General features: G+C 43.0%; 1 protein-coding gene across 1 annotated transcript in view; it reads left to right on the top strand.

Moving 5' to 3' along the window:
- RXFP2 (relaxin family peptide receptor 2) overlaps positions 1–12670 on the top strand; it is a gene marked incomplete at its 5' end in the record, with an annotated part of 98025 nt that overhangs the window by 39786 nt on the left and 45569 nt on the right. Inside the window, one exon of the mRNA XM_070800604.1 lies at positions 10665–10811. Coding sequence (XP_070656705.1) covers positions 10665–10811 — 147 coding nt within the window. The remainder of the gene's footprint in view (positions 1–10664; positions 10812–12670) is intronic.

The raw sequence follows: 12670 nt of genomic DNA, 5'->3' as shown, positions 1-12670 counted from the left end.
TCTCTTCAATAAACTAAATTTTTCAGTGAAAAAGCAGAGTTGTCAGTCGGCCCTTGTGTCTTCGGAAAAGTGAGTGTGGTGGGGAGCGTAGTTGGGATTTGCTCACAATAGATCATCTTAACCCAAAGCTCAGAAAAGAAGGTAGTTTTTAATTCTTCTGGTGTTGCTTTAATCAGAGACTGGACACGGAGGGCATACACAACAGAGATTTGGAATCACGAAGTGCTACACCAGTGGAAGGGATTAGGACAGGAGTGGCGTGGATGCTAGATTTAGGGGTGAGCCAACCTGTGTTCCAGTTACAGCCCTCATCCTCTGCAGTCTTAGACCTTCTGCGTCCCAGACAACCTCTGAGCCTTGGTCGGACATTCGTGCAATTATTAAACTCTCAGAATTATTGTATCATTAATCCTAAGTCCTGATATACAGGTAACCAGTTCTCTCAACTCGTCTTCCTTCTTCAAGACACAGCTGGCTTTTCCTGTCCTTTTTTGTCCCCATATGTGTTGGAGAAACAGCTTATCCATTTCTACACACATATACATACCCATCCACACTCCTGGATTCTTACTGAAATTGCTTTGAACCTATATATCAATTTGAGAGAAGAATTAACTCCATTTATTTAGGTCCTTAATAGCTATCAATAACTTTACATACTTTGCACAAATGTCTTGCAAATTTTTCTTAGATTTGATGCTATAGTAAACACTGTTGATGCTATTGTAAAAGGCATTTTTAAAAATACTTCATTTTTCAATTGTTTGTAATTGATATAGAGATATTAAATTGACTCAACAGAAACCCTTCATAAACTCTATAATGCTAATTATTAGTTTGAATTTGTTAATGTTCACACTGATATCATTTGTGAATAGTGACAATTTTATTTTTTCCAGCATGTATATCATTGATTTGCTCACCTTGCTTTACTACATTTGCTAAGTCCTCCAGTGCAGACCACCCCCACCCCCCCCCACACACACACACACAAAGTGTTTATTTATTTGGCTATACCAGGTCTTAGTTGTGACTTGAGGGACTTTTAGCTGTAGTATGAGAACTCTTAGCATGTGGGATTGAGTTCCTGGACCAGGGATTGAACCTGGGCCCCCTACATTGGGAGCTCGGAGAGTTAGCCACTGGACCACCAGGAAAGTCCCCAGTGTAGTCTTGAGAAGATGCAGTAATAGTGGATATCACTGCCCTGTTCTCAACCTCCAAGTGAACATCTCCCAAAATTTCCCATTAGGTATATTATATGCTATGGATTTTTATAAATATCCTTAATAAATCAAGTAAGTTGCCTTCTATTTTTAGCTTGCATAGTTATTTTAAAGTCAGGATCTGATCATTTCCTCTCTAGAGCCTCTGTTGTAAGCAAAGTTAAAGACAAGTGACACAGTGGCAGAAAACACTTGTGAGTTATAGAACCGAGGGGCTAACCTCAGCAAAGAATTCTGCTTGCATTGCCAGATTCAGTTTTCTCACACATAGTTCCAAACACTGTGTTCCAGGCCACTGCTGTCAGGAATGAAAGTTTCACCCATCCATGAGCAAAAATAAGTTAGTCTTTTGTAAAGCTAAATGTATTCCTTTCAAGGGACTGTCTTTTCTTCTGTGCATATATTCTCTCAGATTTTTAACAATAAAATACTGTTTTTCTTATAATAACCATTCTAATAATCATAATTTAGGGTTTTTTTTAATGTTCTTGTTTGACAAACTAAAATATTAGTAACTCTTCACAGGTCCCTCTAAATTCTTTAACTGACTTGATTCTGACCTAATGCATATTGGTGACATTCAGGATATTGATGAAGAAAAAGGAGCCAACACATTAAGGAGATGGGATGGAACTAGAGGAGGACCATGAGAGAGTGTGGAGAAGAAGGAAGTAAGCCAGGACAGTGAGACATCACAAAGCCAAGGAAGAAAGGCTTCAACCTGATGACTGTGGCTGGCTGGGTCAAATGCTGGCAAGAATTAAGCAAAATGAAGACTATAAAATATCTATGGTGTTTAGAAATAAAGAGGACATTAGTGATTCCAGTGGGAAAAATTTCAGTGGAGCAGCACAGCCAAGACTGATGCTGTGAACTGAGAAAAGAAAGGGTGGTAAGGAACTGGAAACATTGGCTAATATGATTTTTCTGGGAAATTTAACTTTGAAGGGAGGAGTGTCTCAGCTCCAGTAGGACTGGGAGTTGTTTAGTTGATTGGTTGGTTGCTTGCTTGCTCAGTTAGTTAGTTGGTTGGTTGATTTGTTTGTTTTGAAGGTTAAGAGGTGATTGAGTAAGATTAGTGTTAATGGAAAAGCCAGTGGAGAGACAGGGATATTGAAAATACAGGAGAGAAAAGAGATAATGCCAAGAGATGCTGAGAAGAGGAGATGAAGTGGAATATAAGACACAGATGGGAGCTTTGTCTGAGGGCAGAAAGGGAGCCCATCAACCTTTGTGCATCATAAAGGGCGCATCATCCAGGGCCTCAGGCTTGGACCTTGTGGCTCCTACACAGCTCAGCAGTAGCAGCTGTGTGAATGGAGCCCCGCACTTGTGCAAGGTTCATCCTGCCCGGTCGTACGCAGCAGTCTAGGACACAGGTCAGTATGTAAGTTGGAGTGACACAATTTGAGACAGTTACCACCAAGAAGAATAGCCCGTGAAAGTCCCTCAAGACAGAGCAGCCAACAAATCAGAGAGGGTTAGAAGAGAGGTGAAATGAAAAAGGTATCATCTTTTCTCCTCTCCACATCTCCCATGCCAAGTTTCCATCAAATTTCACCCCATCTCCTTCATAATAACCCTTTCCACATTCTTCTTCCATTCACCCATCACAGTGTTCATTCTCTTAAGTTCATTTTACACGGACAGGTTTTAGGAAGAAGTCAGTCTCTTACAGAACAAGATGTGGATTTAAATAGTAAAAGACCAGATACGAACCTCTCTTAAGTTCATTTTACACGGACAGGTTTTAGGAAGAAGTCAGTCTCTTACAGAACAAGATGTGGATTTAAATAGTAAAAGACCAGATACGAACCTAAAAGGATGCATCCCTCAAAATGAAGTTTAAGCAGTGAACTGATCAGTAGAAGAGATCTGTTGAAAAGAAGTCTTTCTTGTGCCTTTATATACCTTAGAGCCCATCAAGAGCCATGGTGTTCATTGCGCCACCCACATAAAAGCACCCAGCCCAGGGGGACATGGGGTGGAGATCCATCCCTTGTAAGGATAATGTTGGCAATTTAGAATTCTTTTTTTTTTTTTTCCCCAATTTAGATCAACACATATTGAACCAATACTCTATTCCATATAGTTAGACATTGTTTTTGGAGAAGGAAATGGCAACCAGTGTTCTTTCCTGGAGAATCCCAGGGATGGGGGAACCTGGTGGGCTGCTGTCTATGGGGTCGCACAGAGTCAGACACGACTGAAGTGACTTAGCAGACATCATTTCCCCAAATTTGTCCAAACTTCAGACAATAACCTGAGGAGGGAGCTGGGGTGATAGTTTCTGCAGAAAATCTGTGAGTAGGATCATGAAGAACATTCACCAGTTGGAGGTGGTCAGTTTGTCTCAGGAGAAAAGAACAGAAACTGGGGACTTAGAGAAACTCAGTTAAGGCCAGAGTCTTTGAAATGGGAAGAAGGTGGAGTCAGTGTGTGCATAAAATTGGATCTGAATTCTGCACACTCACTGATGTGTGCGTGCCAAATTTTCCTTCAGTCGTGTCCAACTTTGTGACCCCATGGACTGTAGCTCACCAGGGTTCTCTGTCCATAGGATTCTCCAGGCAAGAATACTGGAGTGGGTTGCTATGCTGTCCTCCAGGGGATCTTCCTGACCCAGGGAGTGAACCCGCATATCTTATGTCTCTTATGTCTGCCGTATTGGCAGGCAGGTTCTTTACCACTAGTACCACCTGGGAAGCCCATATTCACTGATAGGGCCTCACAATATTGTCAGGGCTGGGAGGACCCAACAGTGGAGTAAAAGGATAAGATTTCTAAGTTTAGAAAACAACCGCCAGGAGGCCAGTTTCTCTCCACTCACCTTAACATAGACTTCCCTTGTGGCTCAGCGGGTAAAGAATCTGCCCGCAATGCGGGAAATCTGGGTTCAATCCCTGGGTCTGGAAGATCCGCTGGTGAAGGGAAAGGCTACCCACTCCAGTGTTCTGGCCTGAGGCATTCCATGGTTCGTACAGTCCTTGGGATCACAGAGTTGGACATGACTGAGTGACTTTCACCTTAACATCACGGCTTTTTTTTTTTTTTTTTTTAAGAGAAGATTTTACTAGTTTCCTTCAAACAAATAATAAATCCTGTGCCCTGAAAAGGTGGGGTGTTAGTGGAGCTCAGACTCTTCACAGAGGTCGGGGGGGCTCCCGAAGGTGATCTCAGGTACTGGGCTGGATTCACCTTTGCTTCCCTGAGTGGCATTGCTGCTCCCCTTGGAGATCCTGCCACCTGAGCTCCAGGTGGGGATGGGCAGTGTTGTGTCTGCCTTGTGGACAGAGCACATTGTAGGCACTCAGCTGACGTTTTCTAGATGTTAAATGAATGCTCCTTCCCGTGATGCAGTAACTGTCTCTTTAGAGTCAACAGCAGAGGCCTCATCTCCATCTGAATTCCACTAGGAATAGAGAAATGGCCTCATGGGCCAAGATCCCCTGGGCTTCCTGGGGGTGGCGTCCCCCGTCCCTGGTGGAGACGTGGAAAGAGCCTCAGCCAGAACACCAGGCTGAGAGGATAAGGACTTCCTTCCACAGCATGCAGGACGAGCGTTGGCAGAGAATCCAAGAAAGCAGAGAGGGACTCGCTCATCCCCATCAAGTCAAACTGAGTACCTCAAAGATCATTCTCATCTGTTTTTCCCCCTCAAGGAAGGGGTGAGCAAGCAGTAAAGTATGTCCTTAGGCAGCAGTCCAGTTGGCTTCAAAAAGCTATCAAGGAGTCATTTCAGAATCCCTTTGCACAGACATGTCTAGAATATTGACCAGAAGAGAAGAGAGGAAGACTATTACAGAGAGATTCTCCCCTCAGCTGCACGTTTGGCAGGGGTCCCATTTAAAAGCTATTGACACAACTTTTATGTAGGCATCCTCCATTTTTATAATCCCCGAGTTTCAATAAAAACTATCTCCACTTGCACAGATGGCAGGAAGAATAGACAGCATGATATGCTGTCTACAGACCGGTATTGGCTCTTTTTCAGTACATGCCAACTATAGCAAGGACTCTTAATCATCTTCTAAATTGTATAATGACAGAATGATAAATGATAAGCACTTTGAAGACTAAACAATATTTTGTCATCAGAATCAAAACATTAGCCTGCAACTTTGGAAATTTCACATTTTAAAGGGGTTCCTCCTTCAACCCTTCTTTTATTCCTAAATGACCCATTAATTCATTTAAAAAATTAATGAGCACCAACTAAGTACCAGGCACTAGGTTAGATAATAAAGATTCATGATACAGAGGGCAAGGGGGTAGGTAGGGAATAGATTTTATTTCTCTTCCACATACAATTTTTATTGTTATGCTGTTTTCAGGAAGATTCCATTCTGGGGTGAAAAATGGGAATTTTTAGAAGTACAGTTGGTAAGGTTCTGTTTTTACATGGTCAGTCTTTCCCCTCCCCTTCCTTCACCCATACTTGGTGAATGTAGCCTATTTTTTTCCCCAAGGAAAAGGAAACAACCTTGATCTTTCCTGTCTTTGACCCTGGATTGTTTGTCTCACTCGGAATGAGTCTGCATCTGTAGGATTGACATTTAATGGGGCCAGCCCTCGGGGAACTCAAGGTTATCTTCATAATAAACCCCATGAGAGAAGACAGTGTTCTGCCTTCAGAATATCCTACACAGCCTCAGCTGTCTATTTCAAAACTGTCTTTAAAACCGAGTCCTTAATCACCTCTTCTAGATCAATAAAAAGATATTATTAGAAAATTGCAAGGATATTTCTGTTGCCTAATCATTTACAATCCCCCTTCAGCTTTCAAGAGGTTGAGGTTACTTAAAACAGAAACCATGTATGTCACATGACTTTTAAAATAATAACATGAAGCAGTAGGAGAAGCTTTATTATAGTCCTGTTATTTCTCTCATAGAAGTTGTATAAAAAGATCATGCAATGGTAAGGCCCAGCAAGGTTCCATCAAAGTTTTATGCTTTTCACCTTGCATTGCAATTGCCAGCAAACTGTGGTGTTGGAGAAGACTCTTGAGAGTCCCTTGGACTACAAGGAGATCCAATCAGTCCATTCTAAAGGAGATCAGTCCTGGGTGTTTTTTGGAAGGAATGATGCTGCAGCTGAAACTCCAGTACTTTGGCCACCTCATGCGAAGAGTTGACTCATTGGAAAAGACTCTGATGCTGGGAGGGATTGGGGGCAGGAGGAGAAGGGGACGACAGAGGATGAGATGGCTGGATGGCATCACTGACTCGATGGACGTGAGTCTGGGTGAACTCCGGGAGTTGGTGATGGACAGGGAGGCCTGGCGTGCTGCGATTCATGGGGTTGCAAAGAGTCGGACATGACTGAGTGACTGAACTGACCTGAACTGAACATTAACCAAGGGTCTTCCATGGGCCAGGCATTCTCCAGCACTTCATAAGCACTAGCTGGTCTGCTTCCTGGGATATTATCATTAACCCAGTTTTAAATATGAGAAAACTAGAGTTTACAGCTTGTTCAAAGTCACATAGCTAGGGAGTGGCAGAGAGAGTTGTAATCTGGATCTGATGGTCTCCAGAGTACTTCATTACTAATGAATATTTTAAAATAGTGATTCACATCCCATTGGTGCCTCATGAGATCAACTTAGTGACTTGTGATGCCTTTTTAAGTGAATGAGATAGAATGGTAATGATCAGAGTTCATCCACCATAGTAAAAGGTAAGTAATATTTGAAGAAATTTTGTTTTCTGTGTGTGTGTATATGCGTGTGTATTTGTATGCCAAATTTTGATGTGATGCAAAATTTATTTCTAACTGTGAGTTACTATCTTAATCTTAAAGCTGCTTCACTAAGAAATATTGACTCTTACTCATTCATATTCCAGGGCTTCCCAGGTGGCACAGTGGTAAAGAAACCGCCTGCCATGGTAGGAGACCCAGGTTCGATCTCTGGGTTGGGAAGAACCCCTGGAGGAGGACATGGCAACCCATTCTAGGATTCTTGCCTGGAGATTTCCATGGACAGAGGAACTTGACAGGCTACAGTTCATGGGGTCCCAAAGTCAGACATGACTGAAGTGACTAACACTTTCACTTTTATGCATGTTCCAAGCACAGGAGGACTAGTTTTTATAAACCTGCCCTCTGTAGAAATCTTTGTAAGAAAGCAGTTAAGAGATTTAAAAATCTATGACCTTTCATTGATTTTTTAATCTATGAAATCCTTTCCGTGTATGAATAGGCTTAACAAGCCAACCTCCAGAGCCTCACAGCAGAGAGTTTTCCTAAAATAGTCAGACCTGACTGGTCTTATGCCCAGTTGCTCACAGTAAATCATTCATCGATCACTACAGAAAAGGCAGAGAAAATATGTTCTGCTTTTGTAAAAACAAAAACCCAGTGGGGAGAAAAGAATCCAAGGGCCACGCTCCCCACTGAGGGAAGGCCTCGTGGATGCAGCGGGTTCCATAGGAGAGTGAGCATAGCCACATCTCAGTGTCCCCATGAAAGACCGGATGCTGGTCCTTTATGTGTTTGCAGGGTCGTCAGGGTCGTCAGGACTAAAGCTCAGAATATCCAATAATCTACTCATGCTGTCTATCAATATCACTAAAAGCTTGACATGTAGTATAACTCAGACCTAGCTTTAGTGTCTGTATCAAACTCCTGCCCATTTACAAATGGCGTGATTCGTTAAACAAGGAGGGTCAGCAGGCATGACTGACTTTAGGAGAGTGAACACTCTGGCGGGAGAAGACTTCATCACAAAGCAGCGTGGGCTGGGAGGACTCAGAGCTCACAGGGCATTTTCCCAAGGACCAGAGTAGAAGTGTCCTTCATATGCTCAGCAGCCATTCATTATTTTTGTTATTGTTGTTTAGTCGCTAAGTCCTGTTTGACTCTTTGCAATCCCATGGACTGTAACCCACCAGGCTCCTTTAACCATGGGATTCCCCAGGCAAGAATAGTGGAGTGGGTTGCCATTTACTTCTCCATGGGATCTTCCTGACCCAGGGATCGAAGCCACATTCCCTGCATTGGCAGGCAGATTCTTTAATGCTGGGCCACCTGGCAAGTCCACATTCCTCATCTTCACATGGAGACAGTAATACCAACAACACAAATGTGTTAGGATTAAGTGAAATAATTAGGAAACTAGCAGTACGCAGTAGATGATGCTCCCCAAAGGTTAGATTGTCTAGTCCTCTGCTGTATTAAAAGGCACCATAAAGTGTGAAAGTTAAAGTCTCTCAGTTGTGTCTGACTCTTGGCAACACCATGGACTGTAGCCTGCCAGGCTGCTCTGTCCATGGAATTCTCCAGGCAAGAATATTGGAGTGGGTAGCCATTCCCTTCTTCATGGGATCTTCCTGACTCGGGGATCAAATCCTGGTCTTCTGGTTTGTAGGCAGATTTTTTACTGTCTGAGCCACCAGGGAAGCAAAAAAGCACTGGACCCCCCAACCCAGGGAAATTCCTAGCCATGATGCCAACCTTCATGGGCATGATTAGGAAAACTTTGTCAACATCCCTTGTTCCCTTCAAGTAGTCATAATGAACTATAGCCCTGCCTGAGAATGCACTCTCCTTAAATCAATTTATTTGAAGTTTCATCTTGCACTTTTTTCCCCTACATTGTACATTTTATACCTTTGACTCATTTGTTTTGCAACTGGAAGTTTGCACCTCTTAATCCCCCTCTCCTATTTCTATCTAACCTCTACTCTCTTAAAAAAAAAAAAAAATGACTCCTAAATTTTTATTAGATATTTGCAAAAAAAACCCCCACATATCTTTATTTTCTGGAAAATATTCTTTAAAACTTGAGAGAATGGCTCTCACATCTATGTTTCTGGAATCTCTTTGGTCATCTTATCTACAGATATAGTAACTTTCCAAATATTAATTATGTTTCCTTTCTGCACTTTCTCATTCAATCTAGCAGTTATTCAGCTCTCATTCATTTTCTTTTATGTTGCCTGCACAAGGAGAAGACTTTTAGATCATCCTCATAGAGGACTTATGCTCCTTGAAATTCAGATTCCTGATTCTCCCTAGCATGATGGTTAAAAATGGGCCTCTGGGGTCAGAGAGATGATTCAGATCAATCTGTATGATTTTGCATTTTGCTTCCCTAACTCTGAAACTCTCAAGAGTCTTCTCCAAGACCACAGTTCAAAAGCATCAATTCTTCTTTGCTCAGCTTTCTTTATAGTCCAACTCTCACATCCATACATGACTACTGCGAAAACCATAGCCTTGACTAGATGGACCTTTGTTGGCAAAGTGATGTCTCTGCTTTTTAATATGCTGTCTAGGTTGGTCATAACTTTCCTTCCAAGGAGCAAGCGTCTTTTAATTTCATGGCTGCAATCACCATCTGCAGTGATTTCGGAGCCCAGTTCAGTTGCTCAGTCATGTCCAACTCTTTGCGACCCCATGAACTGCAGCATGCCAGGCTTCCTTGTCCATCACCAACTCCCAGAGCCTTCTCAAACTCATGTCCACCGTGTTGGTGATGCCATCCAACCATCTCATCCTCTGTCGTCCCCTTCTCCTCCCACCTTCAATCTTTCCCAGCATCAGGGTCTTTTCCAGTGCATCAGTTCTTTGCCTCAGGTGGCCAAAGTATTGGAGTTTCAGCTTCAGCATCAGTCCTTCCAATGAATATTCAGGACTGATTTCCTTTAGGATGGACTGGTTGGATCTCCTTGCAGTTTAAGTGACTCTCAAGAGTCTTCTCCAGCACCACAGTTCAAAAGCATCAATTCTTCGGTGCTCAGCTTTCTTTATAGTCCAATTCTTATACCCATACATGACTACTGGAAAAACCATAGCCTTGACTACACAGACCTTTGTTGGTAAAGTAATGTCTCTGCTTTTTAATATGCTGTCTAGGTTGGTCATAGCTTATAGCTGAGATTACCCACTGTGCAAACTACCCAGTACACAGTAAGCCCAATGAGAGTTACCTGTTATTACATAGTATTATCTCTCCTTATTCCAACGTGGTCCTGAATTTCTCTCTCATTTACACTTCATCTTTCCTTCTGCATGTGTATTTTCATTATGTCACCTCAAATCCTTCTTATAAAGGATTAATGAGTAAATAAATCCATCTGTTTGATCCTGTTAGCTCATGGTTTTGCTTTCCTGTTTCCAGGGAGTGAACAAGTCTTTGATTACATACACAAGTAGGACAGTCGCTTTGACTTTGTTTACTCTTGCTTTCCTGAAGCAGATTCATAACGAGCCTTGATTCCATTCTTGGTAGAGTTAATGTTTGGTATGACGGTGATTATTTTAAGTGTTATAATTAAGAACATTACTCAGAGAAACTGTAAACTAAGAGTAACGCCAGAAAACTCAACTCATAGAGCTTTGGGAAAATTAAACAGGATAATATGAAAAGAGTTTGGCCATATCAACAATTTCTTCTCATTACTTAAGATTCCTGTCCCCTCTTTCATACAGATTGTGCACTGACTGAAGGCAGTACAATCACTCCTTTGTGCCCAAAAGGATATTTTCCCTGTGGGAATCTCTCCCAGTGTTTGCCTCGTGCTTTTCACTGTGACAGCGTGGAGGACTGTGGGAACGGAGCTGACGAGGAGAACTGTGGTGAGTCCACTTGCTCAGCTCCATACGGACACACCCCCTTGTGAACTCCCCAGAACTGTGTGTGGATCGAATGCTAACAGTGATGAACTGGAAGAGGTGATTTGGTATTCTGTAGGGACTCCTATTGTGACACGACTAAACAACTCCTCTCCAATGGATTTGTGATAATTACCTGCATCTTCCTAGTTAGAGGTGGCTTGAATCAGAAACACAGTATGATAAAAAACAAAATAAAACTATTTTAAATCCTACTCAGATACCCGTATTTTAGTTTTAAATGGCTTAAACGATGACCACTTCCTTCTGGCTTGGAAATTGGGTTCAGCTGCAAGAATATCTATAAAGTGTGAATAGATCTTCCTAGAGAAGTAAATTATTCAGTAGACCTATATCGTGTCCACTGCGTCCTCCCCAAGTCAGCAGGACATGACAGGCTCAGGGGAGACAGGCGCCTCACCCTTGCGGGGTTCACAGAGACCGTGTGAACAAGGATGTGGGCAAACTTGTACTTAAATAAATAATTTAAGAGAGTAGTAAGCCCCATGAGGTATGCAGATCAGGATAGTGGGAGAGGAAGTGACTTGGAGGAAAGGCTACTTTAAAGACATAGCCACAAAACCCCTCGCTGAGATGATGACATTTGCGAATGAAATGAAAGAAGAGGAAAACCATGAAATATTCTGGAGGAACAGAGTTACAGGCAAAGGAGACAGCAAATGGAAGGCCCAGAGGCTGAATGAAATAAGATAGCTGTGTTTGTGGGAAGTGAAAGCCAGACTGAGATGGGCGGAGCGAACAGGATAAAGAGGGTAAAGAGGTAAGAGAGGCCAGACCAGAAAGGTCTCCCAGGCCACTTTAGGTGTGTGTATCAGGACTGTATATGTCTTCTCATCTAACCTGTGCATTTTGCCCATGGAGAAACTGATGTCCTGAGAGGTCGACATGTCTAGTTAGTTGTAGAGTAGACCCTAGGAACCAGGTGTCCTGAATCTGGAAGAATCGTGTGTGTTTTATACCACACCAAACTGCCCCTCCTTGGAACGGCCCAGCTAGCAAGCAGGGGTGACAGCAGAGTCCAGGAGTGCCTGGTGTCTGGCTCTAGAATCTGCTCTCACGCCCCTGGGGACTCATGCACACTCCCGGCACTCTGCCTTCACCAGCTGTGCGTCACTCCTCCTCAGCCTGTAGGACAGAGTTCAGGCGTCCCATCCTCACCTGAGAAGCTTGGCTTCCCGGCCATGCCTCCCGCCCTGAGGCTGTACCACTGTCTAGGACAAGCACCCTTTCTCTCTGCTGCTATCGCATCCTGGTGTGCCTGGATGATGGTACTAAAGACGGCCTCGTCTTCCCACCGTACTTCTCTCACTAGACAGAAACACCTTGCGAAGGGTTCTTACAGGCATCTTACTTGCTTTGGTGTCACCAGAGCCTAGAACAGGCAAGGACAGTCAGTGCTCAGGAGTGGAGCAGCTCTCTGGGTGCCAAGGGCAAGTCACTCACGTTTTTGCTCTCTCCTCTTCAACTGCTTGGGAATCTCAGACCATGCATGTTGTCTGCCTCATGCGAGTTTTCCAAATGCAAATTAAGTAATTCATGTAAAGACACCAATAGAATAATTATAAAAACTGTTGGGAATATTAATAAGAAATAAAAATAAACTAAAATTTGCAGGGATCTGCAAAAAGGTACCTATGGAAGGAGTTCCCTGTGGTCAAGTGGTTAGAATTTCAGGCTTTCACTGCTGTGACTTTGGTTCAGTCCCTGGTCAGGGAACTGAGGTCCCATAAGCCACACAGCGAAACCAAAAAAAAAAAAAGCAGAACAGTAAAGGGACCTGTGGGCAACTATTTAAATTTAGT

This window comes from Bos indicus, chromosome 12 (genome assembly GCF_029378745.1).
Source record: "Bos indicus isolate NIAB-ARS_2022 breed Sahiwal x Tharparkar chromosome 12, NIAB-ARS_B.indTharparkar_mat_pri_1.0, whole genome shotgun sequence".
NCBI lineage: Eukaryota > Metazoa > Chordata > Mammalia > Artiodactyla > Bovidae > Bos > Bos indicus.
The sequence above is the reverse complement of the archived record's forward strand: the minus strand, read 5'-3'. Positions and strand labels throughout refer to the sequence as shown.